At 34.4% G+C, this 16,206-nt stretch overlaps 1 protein-coding gene across 5 annotated transcripts in view; it reads left to right on the top strand.

Annotated features, from left to right (window-relative positions):
• The first annotated feature begins 4,336 nt into the window (after positions 1–4,336).
• Positions 4,337–16,206, top strand: part of LOC138942632 (protein eva-1 homolog C) — a 159,163-nt gene continuing 147,293 nt past the window's right edge. For all 5 annotated transcript variants that reach the window (XR_011448349.1, XM_070313015.1, XM_070313025.1 and 2 more), the window contains exon 1: positions 4,337–5,105. Coding sequence is in view for 4 of the 5 variants with exons in the window: in XM_070313015.1 (XP_070169116.1) it covers positions 5,003–5,105 (103 nt within the window). In the remaining variant the exon portion in view is untranslated. The remainder of the gene's footprint in view (positions 5,106–16,206) is intronic.

Below are 16,206 nucleotides of genomic sequence, written 5' to 3'. Positions count from 1 at the left end.
CCTTTAGCGAAATTGGAATAATAACATAAAAGACAACATTTAAGACAATAAGTTTCTTACGAATTGATAATATTATTTTCATCGTTTATTTTGTCTTATTTTGTTCAAAATGCATCCGTTTTATTGTGTGTTTTCTAAATTTCATATATTTTAAATCTGTACAATTTTGTAGCAACGTTCAATTCTCAAAAAATATGGTGAAATATTTTTCATTTTGGAGAATGATAAATATTAATAATTTTGTTTTATTAAAAAAAAAGAGAAATTATATAATTTAGATATAATGATTAATATGTTTATATCTAGAATATGAAACAATATATATTGATATACATTTATTAGCATTTTACTCTGCTATATCGATATATTAAATAAAAAAAGACGTAATAAGTGAAGTGCATAAGTGAAGATTTTATAGATTATGCTAAGTATAAAGTGTTATAGAAATAAAACCAAGTATGTTCGATAAAGTTTCCTGAAGGTGTTGGAACGTTAAACGCATCTTTCACATTCGAGAGGTTCATTCTACATTGTTCTACAACGTAGAATATATGATCTGCTTCATCCTTATACTTTATTATGTCTGCATCCTTGGAACATTGCCAAACAATTTTCTCAAAATCGCTTACTTAACTCTTGACTTTCTATCTCGGAATTTTCGATGCTAAGGATTTCTTATCTATATTTACTGGAATACATTGTTATAATATTACAGCATGGTAATATTCGTTACTAACAACAAAACTTTTTGGCAATCGGAAGGAATATTTCATTTTTTGTGATAATAAAAAAAGGTTTAACATGATTTCTCCATTGAATGAATATTTTTTAATAATAGAGAATTAATCGATAATTTAAATATATCTTATCTGCTTTACAAGAATTATTTTGGAAAATACGGTTATTTAATCTGCGATATTCGTTGATATTTTGACTAATCTGTGCACATGCTGACTGTACGAAGTTTGTTATAACAAGAAACAAGAAGTCGAGTAAAATAATTTACGCAATTACCTAGGCATTTGTAGACAAGTCAACTGCAACTAAGATTTAAGAACAGATGTAGAACTTTAACACTAAGTCGCCTTCTCGCCTTTCACACATCTCTAAACTCGAGAGTTTATTCGCAACATTTCTTCTCTCAATGCCGTGTTTTTGGGCAACCGTGTGAATGAAATTAAACTCATACGCGTATCGACCAGACGTCTCTCTTCGCGTATTCTTAGATCGTTCTTTTACGTTGTGCTCCGATGCACATGGCCCTCTTACACTCGATGTACTAAAGCTGTTTAGCTGTTTGTTATCTCTCGATTACGCCATGATGCATCCAGAAAAAAGCCTGTTCTTACATGTTTGTCGTGTGTATAATTAATACGTAGTATAGTAGTATAATTTATAAAAGGTAGAAATTGAGATATTTATTCGATTGGTTTTAAAGTGGATCCTAATGTCCGTATTTTATTCGACATGTAAGTGATTGATGGAAAATCATAAGAAATGTTTCATAAAGCAATTGCTTAAATTTTTCATCATTTTCTGCTACATAAGATTTCACTTACATAAGATGAATAATAAAAGAGATATTATTCGTACATTTGAGGTTATATGAAATGCAGTGAAAATACTGGTCTACGGATGATTTTATTATTTTTTCTGTATAAGGAATGATATAAGAATAAAGCTTTTAATATATATTGCTACATATTTTATATATAAATATATAAATATATATATATATATATATATATATATACATATATATATATATATCAGTGTTTTTGTAATGTTTTTTTAATTTTAAATACAGATAATATCCATTTTGTTATTCATTTTATGTGTTGCGAAAATAATGCAGAAGATGAATAACAAAATTATACACATTGAAATTAAAAATTGCAATGGAAAAACTTGTTGAATAAAATAAAGAAAAAAGCTAAGGTTATAATAGAAAAAAATTAATTTGTAGCTTATCTTTCTGCAGAATAATTGTTTACCAGTTTTTATCGTCCGGAAAAGAGAATAATAAAACTTGATTGATGATTCTGTGTACACTTTTATATATTGCAAGAGAAAATTAACATACTGATAAAATTTAGAATGTACAATTTAGCATAAAATAGGTAGCGTTGCATTTACTATCAAAATCGTGTCAAATCGCTTTGTGCTTAATGATTTTCTTTATATGTGTTCTGTTACAGATTCAAAATACGACGTATGAATCACATCTTGAAATACAAAATTATGCATATCTATTAAAATAGATTAATAGATAGATAAGTAGATTAGTTTTAGAATTTTCCAAAACATAATTTTTAAAACATGATTTCGAAAAGTTTATCACATATTTTCGTCTCGATCACAATATCAGCAGCCAAAATTCTCTTTTCTTTTCCTATTCCGGCATTATCAATTTTTAAAATACATATTTATTAAATTATTAAAACACAAAAAAAGTATATTTTATTTTAATATTTTGAATAATTTCTAAGTTTATTTCCATTCAACGAGAAAATATTTATAAGGCAATGATTTTTTAATTACAAACGATTGAAAAGCAAGCAAGCACTTTCCGAAATGAATTAAATTTCAGAGTTGCAGATATAGAGATAACTAAATAATTCTGTTAATTAACTTTAAATAAATTTTGTGTTTTTTAACATTTTTTTTTTATTTATAAAGACATCTGATGTAAAAAATTAAAATACTTTAACATAATAACAATCTTTTTGTCAAATAAAATTCACATTAATTAAGAATATTATAATTAAAGTTGATAATATATTAATATTTAACGTAAAAAAATTTTATTGCATTTATATTGCGCGTTTATTATCTATATATTTTATTATTATATATTTTCTCTTTTTCTTTCTATCTCTTTATACGCATTATTAATAAATATATTGGGATCTATATACCTTTGCCCAATGTTGGACATCAAAGTACGATTATTATAATGCAACATTTAAATATGTAATCAAATGAGCTAGAGAGAAAGAGAGAATTAATCTAACGTAATAAATCAGCTTACTTATCAAGTAAAAGATGTACTGCTGTTTTTGCCTGCTTATTGATTGCTCCGTATATTCACTTGCGTAGATATAAATCGATCGAACAAGCAGCTAATCATTCGCGTTCTAATTAACATGACACGATAATCACTCGTCACATGGTACGGTACTCCCGATGATTACCGTATGCATGGTATATATATATTTAATACGAGTAAATAACGCGAAAAGCACTCTTCTTACTCACTATCGCGTACCTAAATTAATGCAAATATCGATCCAATTTGAGACTGTCGAAGTATTTATTCGTGAACCGGATTCACTCCCAACGAGAGAGAGAAAAAAACACTTCGAAAAATAATCTCACATTTTATAAGACTAACAACGTAACTACTAAACAAAGAACAGCGAATATCTCTCGCATCGTAATCAAGGTCACGATTATATCAAATGTTTTATAGTGGTATAGAAAATACGAGAATATATCTGTGTGAATATATTAATAATTTCACATATTCTACATTATTTCCAATCCCGTTCTAATATTTGCGTATCCTCTAATACGTGCATATTCTTTGATTTTTGATAATTATTTTGATAAATATTTTAAACACGCGAAATTATTGAAAAAATAGATGCTCGATTGATTGATGATAATGAAGGAAAAATAAATATATTTATGTAAGTATGAAACGCTCGTGCTTTTAAATAAGCTTTGATACAATTACAATGCTAGAGTTTATTCTAATGAATTGTTCTCTCTTTCATAAATTATGCGAATGTGATGCATAAATTTATAGTTGTACGATTGATTATTCATTTATCTCGTCGATAATTTTGATGCCGTTATATCGTCGAATCGATCGCGATTCGGCATGCACGAGTTTCAATCTATTTTCGCGAACGTTAAATAATGAATAATGAATAATGTTGATTAATTCAAACTAGATATACATTATTTGCAATCGGTATTATGTGTGAGTTATGTATATATTATAGATATATATTATAGATCGTGAAATACTCAACTATAATTTACTATATTTTTTTTCTGTTATTTGTATGTAATCGCATACGTTTATATTTATTGGTTTCATATATTTTTGGCAGAACGTGGCGCACGAAGACGAGCTCATCTCGCGAACGTGTCGAAAATACAACGAAGATGATGTATCCTGAATGGAGGGGCATAGAGAAGCCAGCGAGCCAGAGCGGCGAGTGTACGCGTGGAGCGCGCATGCGTCAATCGGCCGTAACGTCATCCCCACTTGACGCTACTTTCAGAAGTCCCCCACCACCCGGCTCAGTCGCGCGCCGACCACCGAGCGATGTGTACGTTTTCCTGTGTCGCGCAGTTGATCGCGATCGTCGATCTAACATTCTAATAATTCCGAATTCCGTTCTTTTCGGGAGTGTCGGACGATCTTGCGGCGCGAACGAGAGACGGCAGTGCGAGGTTCGCGCCTCGATACTTCGTGATCCGAAGTGTGAATGCGAGCGCATATCGCTTGACGCCGGTTCGAAAACCAGAACAGTTAGATTGCGATCGCGCGATTCTGTGATCCTAATCATTTCGGCGATGATTACGGATGATTATCCGTATGCGCGGACTGCGGATCGCATCGTGGCCGATCCGAGTGAGATATTATTACGTCACGCGGCTTGACGAATTGGCGGGAATCCGAGAGGAGAGATCGGTGTGAAATTCGCGCGAATGTAAATCGACTGAAACGCGTCGCTGGACACTTTCGGCAATATGGCGTATCGTGGAACGTGCCGGTGCCTTCAAGCCTGATCCAAGTAGACCAACCGAAATGATCGATCCGAGTTCGACGACTTTACGGTGGGTGACCCGTTGACGTTGAATGGCGGTATCTTGATCTCGCGCGGAATCAATGATCAAAGTGCGGGTGGTGCGGCATGTCGGTGCGCTAGCAGCAGTATACACGGTCGTGTGACGTCGTTGTAAAAGTTGACTGATTAGTGTGACGATGATTTTAATCAGTGCAAGGAAGCGGCGAATAATCATGATCGTGCTGGCGGTGTCGTTGTTGCTTCTTCGGGCTCATCGGGCAGCGGGCTCCGAACGTTTGGGTGAGTTATGTTTTTTTTTTTTTTCTTCATATCGAACGAAAATTCCGAAATAGCTACGTTTGTAGTGAAATTCAATTTTAACGTTGCAGACACGCGAGTGTTCGACTCGTGACATATATGAACTGCGAATTTTTAATTTTAGCTTGGAGTGTATATATATTCCTTTCTTCAGTTATTATTTGAAATCAAATATACTCAAAACAGGAAAGCTCGCCAAGAAAGAGATTCACTTTTAAGATTTTAATTGATTTTTAAATGCGCTTTTTATATAATAATAATTTTTTACATGCTTGTCTGCAAATATCTGTTATATATATTTAAATCACGATCGGCGTAAAATATTTATTTGCATATATATTATATATCATATTATTATATGCAAAAAATAAGTTCTACACAAGATCAATTTTTGTTTTGTTAAGCTAATATTGTTAAATAGCATGCTATAATTTTTTTTTTATATTAAAAAAGAGAAGACCCCTCCAAAGGAGGTTTCGTAAAAATAATCAAAAATAATTCTAAGCTCAAAAACAGAAATTTTCCGAGTGCAATTTGATTGATAAAACAATCTCCATAAATTCTGAAATGAAGTATACAGTATACATTATACTAACTTTTATATTAAAAACTATTTTAAAGAGAAAATTAAATTACGTTTTCAATCTTTTTTTCTTTTTAATCGGATCGAAATGATAAAAAGATAATAAAAATGAGGGAATATAGAATAAAAATTCTTATCCAAATTTAATGCGAAAATTTTAGATTAGCTGAATTAAATCGCATCGTTATTCTGGCTGGAGGCAACTTCATATGCGTATAATTAAGATATTAGAGAGCAAATTGAGGGAATTGCTGTTTGGGAGATGTTGCATATCGCTCGCGTTTAGTCTCTCCTCTTTCGCATTGCCTAAGGCAATGCACACGCAGTCCTGCAATAATTAATATAATCAGACCTAATGATGTTAAAATCGATATCTCGTCTCGTGGTATCCGGGCAGAGTTGAATGTTTACGCTCTTTTCGGTTCATAGAACAAATTCCACGTCATAAATCGTGGATTATTGTGAGGCATGAATTAGTTGCGACTCAACCACTCGTATAATTAATTCTAGAACGTAAAATCGTTTACATATAGATAACAGTTGTCGAGCGCGTTTTATGTCGGCGTGTACGTTCGCGATTAAACGAATATATCGTGGGATTTGTAAGAACCACCCGGTTGTATCCAGCCACACTGCTATGACAATTTACGACGGTACCTATATACGCGATTGCCAATTTGTTGGGGAATTAGCGATTAATTCGTTAATAATTAAAACTGAGAGATGGATGTATTTAACGCGACGATTCTCGAAAATTTTAATTTTTGTCGAAACCTTTGTAAAGTTTTACGTAATGTTTATTAAACGGAAACTTACAAACTTATGAATCTCGTCGAATTTTCCATTGGAATGTTAGAGCCTTGAGTGACAAACCGCTGTGGAATTTCAGTATACAAAGTCGAAGTATTAGGGAGGGTTATAGGTTAAAGTTATTAGCAGAAATTCCAAAGCAGTGTTACGTAGAAACTGAGATATTACTTTCTGTGCAATAACGTATAATTTTGAAATCTTGAAATAACGATAAATATTATTAGTAATTTACAAATCTATTTGCGAATTATTATCCGATACTCGGATTAGTATTAGCGTTTCACGATTTATTTCTTCAAGATTTTTCGATTTTTCCCTAATGCACATCTGGATCGTATTTCGTTTGTAACGCGAAGCTCCGCTGAAACTCGAGAAGTTACGTTCGAAATACTGGATGATGTCGATTGATCAACGGCACGATAGTAAAGTTGGTTGACGGTGCACCATCATGTAGGTGCTAACGTGTGCGAAAAGTAGAAAGGAAAAAAGAAGCAAGTAAAGACGAGAGAAGAATGGACAGTGCATTTACGCGGGACGGATAGCCGTGCGGGAAGAAGGCATGCTCGTAAATCTATAGGATGTTTTCCAAGAAGAGAAAAAGAGTAGTCTCGCCGATGGCACTTTATCGATAGCCCGCGCGCGCGTTTTCATCTCGCTCGTAAATTCTTATTATAATTGGGGTGATCGCAGCGACGAACGGAAATCGCGATTGGCGACGATTGGAGGGGGTCGTCGCGGCTGCTGCCTCAGTAGTTGGAAAAGTCGCCGCTATCTCTATAAATCGTTCAGAAACGACGAACGCCCGCGGGCTTACGTATGGTTGAAGTTTTACCGCGTGAGCGATAGGTGCGGAAAAAAAGGCTAGGAGGAGCCGACGAAGAGCTTTACTAGATAATGCGAGAACATTCGGTTTAAAGGGCTCGAGACGCTTAACGATCTGTAAAAAAGTTATCTGAGAATGTGGAGATAGATATTCTGAAATCCCTCTATGTATATATATATATAGATCCGGATCGTGTCTTTTAGAGGTTACTCGATTACTCGCAATTTTGTATCGGTGAATGTGGGATTGAGCATAAACTCGCAGAAAATTTACGTCGCGTTACTGGCGCAAGACTTGCGCTCTCGGGCAATACTTTATATATAACAAAATCTTGATTATCTCGCTTGAATATCTTTGTCGTCTTCTACTATAAATTGCATAAAATCTGTACGAAATGAGGTCACGAACTGCAGGCGGGGATGCGTACCTATCTGCATTTCACCGGGGACAATTCTTCCGTGGCCATAATTCAGCGCTGCCAACGAGGAAAGGAAAAAAAAAAAAAAAAAAAAAACGGACAAGTCGTAATTTTCCCTCTTTCGTGAAATAGATTCGAATATTCGAAAATTAATGCAAGATATTTTATATTCGCAACAGTCGCAACCGGTGAAATACGAGTTTGGTCCGGCTGTGCGCATCGTATCGAAAGCTGTGCGAATACAGTTTTGAATGAAATCTTTGAATTTTTTTTTTTCATTCAGTTTCCATATCTCTACGATGGGCCACTTTGTATATATACCGTAGGAGGAAGCGAGGAGTGCAAGTATTGGATAAACTATAGATATAATTGATACTGTTATTAATATAAATAATATTACATATCCTTCGTACGTAGTATAATTAATTATTTATAATTTCATATAATTAATTCCTTATTATTTAAAGTGGTAGCAGATTGGCCTGGAATATCGCTTACCATTCACATTAATATTCATAAAGTTACAGATGCTTGTATGAAGTAAAACAATAGCTTGCATGCATAATTAGTTGCTTTATTGCGCAGTTTCAAACGTCGAATATGATTACATTATATTTTATTTAAGAAATTGTTTATAAAATCATTGGGAAAATCCAAAAGACGATTTCCTGTAAAATATATATATATATATATATATATATATATTTTTTAGATACTTTATTAATTTGATATATCATATTCTTTTTATATGCTTTCTTAAATATTATTTATCATATCATGTGTTCGTGTTTTTTGACTTGCTTGAGTGACGTGTATGTTTGTCAATATGTATGGCAGGTGAATTCATGATCGAAAAACGCGCTTTTGTCGTGTTACTTTCCTATTGACGTCTTCCCTCCTTCTCACCCTCCCACATTCAATCTCGCACATTCTTTCCGGGATAAAAGTTTCGACGGAGAGCACTTCGTTTTCAAGCTTCCCGTTTCCGTTTCCACCCTCGTCGCCTTACGGTCGCCGCAACAGAACGCCTATTTCTCGACTCTCCGATTCAGCAAGTCGCATAGGAATAGCGTAGCGTTGCTCGGCTACGGTTTAGTAGCGGTCTACACTTCGCGGAAGTGCATTTTACCTATTGTCGGACTGGCTCGTCTTTCTTTCCGAGTTGAAAGTGTGCCGAATCTACGTATTCGGCCTCGTGTAAATATCCGGCGGTGCATGCACGTCGTTATTCGTAATGCCGAGGCTACTTTTCGTAATGCATATTCGGTAGCTGCGATTTCGGGCGACGTATTGTCACGATGTTGTGTCCGTACTTTTATTTAACGGCGAGTTCTTCGCATTTCTCTTTTCAATATTTAACGATTCAATTTATATATATATTTTACGCATTTATTTTGAACATTAAATTTTACTATCACTTTCGTCGTGCGGGTTTAGTGAAAATTAAATTTTGCCCGATAAGTTTGATTTTATCCGCACCTATTCCGATTTTCTATCAATATTCTTGAAAACAAATAGGAAGATCCAAAAGCTTCGAAATTGCCATTCTGGCAGGCGAGATAAGGCGCCTAGCTGCATATTTTAAACATCAGGATACGAGAGGTCAAAGTTTACTTCGAGATGCAACGAATGTATTGCAAGCAAGTCGCGGTAATTAGATTCGCGATTTTGCGATGATCGAAAACTGTCCTTTGCTAGACGAAAAAAAGAAAACGGCACGACAGCAGAATTTTCCTTTCGTTTTGCTCGTGTTTCACGAATTATTATCCTCCGAGAGATTGGCGCAAACTTTTCGAAATTACACGCACGCGCGAAATGCAGTTGTTGCCGAATTGGTTGTCATTGTTTGTATATCGCAAATTAGTAATTTCCATCGATTGGAATTTATGGCCAACTGACCGTATCTGTTTATCTATTTAGCGACACACGCGGCAACATCTACAATAGATAGATATAATTGGCGATGCGTGTAATTAACGGGGAATTATTCGGATTGCGGCAATCGCGCGAATCATCTCGCGTCGCGTTTATCCTTTACGATTGATGAGGTGGCGTTCGTAACACGCGAATAACTTTGCGAATTGAACGTATATCGGGTATACTTGCGAGATAATTATTAGCCGTTAATTTGCAATCGTTGCTATTTGCTTAATGCTTATCGTATATGCGCATTTGATAATTTATTGATAATAATGTATGCATAAGTGAACGTGACATGCTCGTCAACAGAATTTGGGAAATAAATCCACTTGACGTAAATTTCGTCTTGCAGTTGTGAAATTAGCGGACCAATCGTGATTTCTGCAAAGTGCTCTCGAAATATGTTCATTAATATTTACTTTGCACATTATATATTTCATTTTTATTCCAAATATATCGCGATGAGAATCGATCCGACTGTTTCAACGCGTTATGCCAAGGAAATGGGAAAGCAAATGAAAATTAAATTGTGATTTTAGAGATTTAGTTAAATCTATAATTAAATATAGCGTAGAAAATATAAATGACATTACGGTAGAAGATTATTATCCTTATACATTTTAACATAATCTCTACGGCTTGTAACTTAGATTGCTGTATATTGAAGAAGTTGATACGTACACGTGGCTTTTTAGGGCATCCAAATTTCGCAACTTTTGTTAAATAGCTCTGCTCAGTGACGTTGGAGCGAGTTTCTCAATTAGGATTTCCAACTTGGAGGAAGCTAAAAAGATTACGCGATTCTCGCTGTTTTAGTCGAAACTGTTTATCACTTTAGGTTGGAGAATTTGGTATGATACCGGACTAGTTTGTTTTAGTATGTCGAATGCTATACATCTGCACACATATTTAAGTAAAAGCAAAAGTAACGGTGAATTTTGTAAATCTCTGCATTTAAACAATGGTAGTATCATCACAGCATATATAATAGTATATTACATACTGTTTTATTCTATTTTCTATTGTTTATATATGTGAGTGTATTGCTTCGTAATTTCAAATAATGCGATTTTAACAAATGTGCCATGAGGCACATTGTATTAAATCCGTACGCGTAAACTCACTTTTAAAAGCTGCATTATCGCGTTAAATGCACATTTGTTACGCGGTAATGATAGAAATTGAAAGCCAAAGCTGGCGGAATATTCTTTCGCAGGACAAATTAACCGATGCCAATCGCTTTATAAATCGGAGCGTACTTGATAACCACGTATCGCTATTTCGTGTCCATTTTACCGTAAGCTATTCGCAAATTTATGGCGGCTATAGATCTGGACAAGCTTTTCACATAGCACGCGCTTACTACGATACTATTTAACGACATCACATCGCGTCTGATTAATCAGATAACTTTTTCCAAAACATTTTATTTCATCAAAACACCCATTTTCCAACGCACACCTCATTTTTCTACACAGATTCCACTAAAATCTAAGCCTATTTGCCACCGGATTGGCAGTTTTTTTCTTTCCGTGTCATAAAAAGTAACGGGACGTGTCCGAAATCAATTATTTTTTATTCAATTAAAATATTTTTAACGCATACGCCAAGTCATTTTTGTACACGTCTCACTAGTTTTTATGACGCGGAAATAGAAAAACTGCCAATGGTGGTAAGAAAGCTTAGATTTTAATGGGAACTGTATAGAAAAATGACTTGGGTGAGCGTTTGAAATATTCAGATCGAATAAAATGTTTTTGGAAAAAGTTTAGTTTATATTTGACTTGCCTACGTATAATGACGAAAGGTGGAGCTTATACTAAATAAAAAACGCGTCGGAAACTCACTATACGGAATAGCTTTTATATCGGCGTTCGTCATTCGTCAATGTGTCATATTGGAAAGTTTCGCGATATTGTAAAATATAATATTTCATCAAGAGACACGGTAATGTCTCGTACCGATACGTTATTAACGCGCGAGATTTCCATACCTCCACTCTCATTAATAATTTGACGACGTAATAACGCGACATTAAAAAAAAAAAAAAATGTTTTTACGGTGCTATAAAACATATTATGTAACATTGATAAGATATTTAACACACACGTCTAATCACTTCTTCTTCTTCTTTTTTTTCCTTCTCTCTCTCTCTCTCTCTCTCTCCAGCTTAGGATTTTATTTAAATACTTGTTCGACATTAGATTGTTACGTATATGAACGTAGTTGGACGTAACATCGCCATTTTCATAGGAACATCGGGAAAAGTTTGCACAAAGAATTAGGTGCAGCATGCGGGCGGGAAACGGGGGCAGTAACTTCCCGAAAACCGGGAAGAGCAGGATGACGCGCAATGTTGCCGCTGGGATGCGGCGCTGAATCACGGCTGCATCTGCCGTATATTAGTTTCCATTTCAGTTTCCCCAACTCTCGAATTCTCCTCTTTCGTTCCTCCGTGGCGCGTCCGTGTGTTCACGCTTTTCCCCTTTACACGCGGAAGCGGCGACGAGGTTGTTTCGTAACTACTTAAAAAAAAAAATACGTATATATATATATATATATATTCTAGCCGCAACTGCTTAATTAGAGATACTAGCGGTCTAATTATGCTCGTGGATGGTCCAAACAGAAGGTTGGTTGGTTCGTGCACGTAGTCTACGCAGCGGAGAATTTCATCTGACGGTTTTTCGTGCAGCCGACTAACTAACTTTTACGCGCATTTTACGCGAATACGACAACGTATGTTTTGCTTTCGTCGTGCGAATGAAATTGTCACGGTCATTTAGCGAAGCGATGATTTTAATCTTTTAAATGGGGGCAATGCGGAGTCTTTTGATACGCCTTTATACGGGTTATTTTTTCACTTACTCGTCGTTATTTATTTGCAACTACATGTATAGAATATACATGTATTGATCGATTATCCACTCATTAAATTTGATCTCCGTTTTTTTGTGTATATTCTCGATAATTTTTTTTTTTTTTATGAGATTATTTCTCCCGAATGATTTAATTTCAAAAACTCTCATAGAGAGCTCGCCTTTTCTCTATTTGGAATTTTATTTCCATCATAGCGATTGTATTCAACCGCTACGCGTGTTTTTCACGATTAATATATGTGATTTATATAATGTACATATGGCACGTGCGCATTATCTGTCAGCTATGATCTCCCAGAATCAGCAATTTCAAAAACTCCAGCTATTTTCTAAGGATAAGTCTCTAAGAGTTAATATCGTTTCTGAATGCCTTTAATAGTCAATATTGCGACGACTTTGCCGCGAATGCTCCGAACGATGAAAGAAAATGATTTTCATGAAAGGAAAGTCAGGATAAAAGCATTATAAAGAACCATCGTGAGAAGCATTCTCGCAAGATTATAGCGCGTGAGAAGAAACAGAGATAAGCTTTTATTGCATGCAGACATATTTAAGCCTTGAATCAACTTCGCGATATAATTTTTTTAGAGAATTATTCAATTTGCTATATTCTATAAACACAGCGAATGTATCGCGTATTCAGATAATTAGAGCTATTTGATAAAGTATCGTAGAATTTGGGGTTATCGAATGTCGTAAAAAAACATAAAAGAATTAAGTGCTATTGAAAGCTCTTATATAATTGCACGATCAAGCACATTCTAGCTTTCCAATCGAGCTACGATGGAAATGAAATTACACGCTTCACCTTTAACTTCTCGACTTCCTCTGGCAAAGTATAAGTGACGTATTTTATTTCATGGTAGAGAAATATATTCGAGTAACGACCTATATGTAGATTCAGTGAGGACGTGTATCGCGATGTGAATTTGAATGGGAAAAAGACAGTAAGGTTGGAAGAGGCATAAAATTTTGTTGAAGAGTCAGCGTATTTTCAAGCTTCTCCAAATTAAGAAACTAGAGAAATCGATATATTATACTTCTTCGTGGGGGAAAAAAAAAAAACGATTTTTCGATATCCCAGAGCATGTCACGAGTATACATACATATTGTAATAACTGCACGTTATCATGATCGGCGAATTTACCACATTGCCATGTATCAACCAGTGCAATTGGATAAAACGCGTTTTGCGCGATAGTCAATTGTGGTTGCATTATTTATATCTTTCTTCTCTCGTTCGACAACTCGTTTTTCTCACGATTGACTAAATTACGAGAGTTTGCACTTAACCTTAAGTGGCTGTTGCTGTTGGAAAGTAGCTATATTGCAAGATGCTTGGGAAATGACACACTTTGTCTAAGAATGATAATTTTACAAATAACATTTATTGTGTTGTATAAATTGTTTTTAATATTTCCGACAAGGAATTTAGTATCTCCAAAACAATATTATAATATATTTGTGTATTGAGATATTGATATTTTTTTTTATTTTATAGCAAAAATATGAAAAATAACACGGAATATGAAAGATCAATAACTGCGTTGATCGATATCGATTATAGTAAAAATAAAATTAATAGAAATTCCGCGTATTAGTATTGCTTTTAATGCGTTTTTCTTTTTGCTGCGGATTTTCGTCAAGTAAGAATTTTGGTGATGAATAATGTGATGCTGTTGTACGGCATTCGGCTCATTGACTTCAATTTACCTCTATTAAGCTAGCAGGACCAAATCAGCAGAATCAAACTGGACCTATCAGATTATTTAGTACCCATTTTGTACTAATTTGTACCAATAATAATAATTTTGTACCTCGTGCCATTTTCAAAAAAACCGTGGCGCTGCTACCATCAAATTAAGCTAGCAGGACCAAACTAAAACAAAACGAAAAAATAAAAATAAGACCAGAAATTGAAAGGGCTGAATTTGTACTAATTTCTACCACCCAAATAAACTCAATATATTTAGCCTTTATGCTTAAAACAACCCCCAATTGAATTTAGCCCTATTAAGCTCAAGAGTAAAGTACTCTTTCCAATCAGCAGAATCAATCGCTACTTATACACTGGACGCGGCATAATTTGTACCGCCAAAATGTGAAGTTCCAAATTTTGTACCTCTGCCGTTCCTTTGAAAACTACCCCCGACCCCTCTCAGTCTCAAGAGTAAAGTACCTTTGAAAATTTGAAATCTCACATTTTGGCGGTACAAATTATGTCGCATCCAGTGTATAAGTAGCGATTGATTCTGCTCGTGGCGAAAGGTACTTTACTCTTGACACTGAGAGGGGTCGGGGGTAGTTTTCGAAGGAACGGCGGGGGTACAAAATTTGAAACTTTACAGTTTGGCGGTACAAATTATGCCGCGCCGAGTGTACAAGTAGCGATTGATTCTGCTCGTGGCGAAAGGTACTTTACTCTTGAGACTGAGAGGGGTCGGGGGTAGTTTTCGAAGGAACGGCGGAGGTACAAAATTTGAAACTTCACAGTTTGGCGGTACAAATTATGCCGCGTCCAATGTATAAGTAGCGATTGATTCTGCTGATTGGAAAGAGTACTTTACTCTTGAGTTTAATAGGGCTAAATTCAATTGAGGGTTATTTTAAGCATAAGGGCTAAATATATTGAGTTTATTTGGGTGGTAGAAATTAGTACAAATTCAGCCCTTTCAATTTCTGGTCTTATTTTTATTTTTTCGTTTTGTTTTAGTTTGGTCCTGCTAGCTTAATTTGATGGTAGCAGCGCCACGGTTTTTTTGAAAATGGCACGAGGTACAAAATTATTATTATTGGTACAAATTAGTACAAAATGGGTACTAAATAATCTGATAGGTCCAGTTTGATTCTGCTGATTTGGTCCTGCTAGCTTAATAGAGGTCTTCAATTTCATGCTTCATGAGATGATAGAATGTGCAGCGATAGATACTTGTTCTAATTTTTCTACTGTTATTTTTATTTATAAATAATATCTTGCAGCTCTTGTAACGTAAAGGGAACATACTTGTTGAAAAGCAATAGACATGATATAAATAGATAGAAATAGATTTTATGTTTTAACGCGATAAAAATGGGAATTATCTAAAATATAGCTGATATAAATAGCCAATCTCTTTTTTAGTACTTCATGCGAAACGCGTGTGCCCAATATGGATTACGGACGGTTTCAATTAAATAAATTACCAGAAAGTGCTTTTGATAATGTAACATTCAGATCTTGTAAAAATTATTTCCGAATAATTTAATAATACATATTGTATGCGCATGTTATACGCAGCACTGTATATACGTTTTTTTTTATTTGTTATAATAATACATAATCACTGCGCTAATTATGCAAATATTTGTAATGGCGACACGAAGAGAATATTCCGGAATTATAGTAATTACGAATAAATTATATGCTGATATATTCTTCATGAATGTCTCGCAAATTATTTTGATGAAAAGCAACAGTGAAAATATCATTTACGGTTTTACTCTCATTAGTCAATAATGAATTTAATGATACATCTATATAAGCAGAGATTTCTCTATTTTAAAAAAATGTAAAAATATGAAACATATTTATTAATAGATACACATATGGTGTTAGGACGAGACACTTTATATAATATTCATAAAACAGAATTAAAATTAAAGTTAGCAAA

The sequence above is a fragment of the Polyergus mexicanus genome, unplaced genomic scaffold (genome assembly GCF_030449975.1).
Source record: "Polyergus mexicanus isolate NDT 795.1 unplaced genomic scaffold, iyPolMexi1.0 SCAF_2, whole genome shotgun sequence".
In the NCBI taxonomy this organism is placed as follows: Eukaryota; Metazoa; Arthropoda; class Insecta; order Hymenoptera; family Formicidae; genus Polyergus; species Polyergus mexicanus.
The sequence above is the reverse complement of the archived record's forward strand: the minus strand, read 5'-3'. Positions and strand labels throughout refer to the sequence as shown.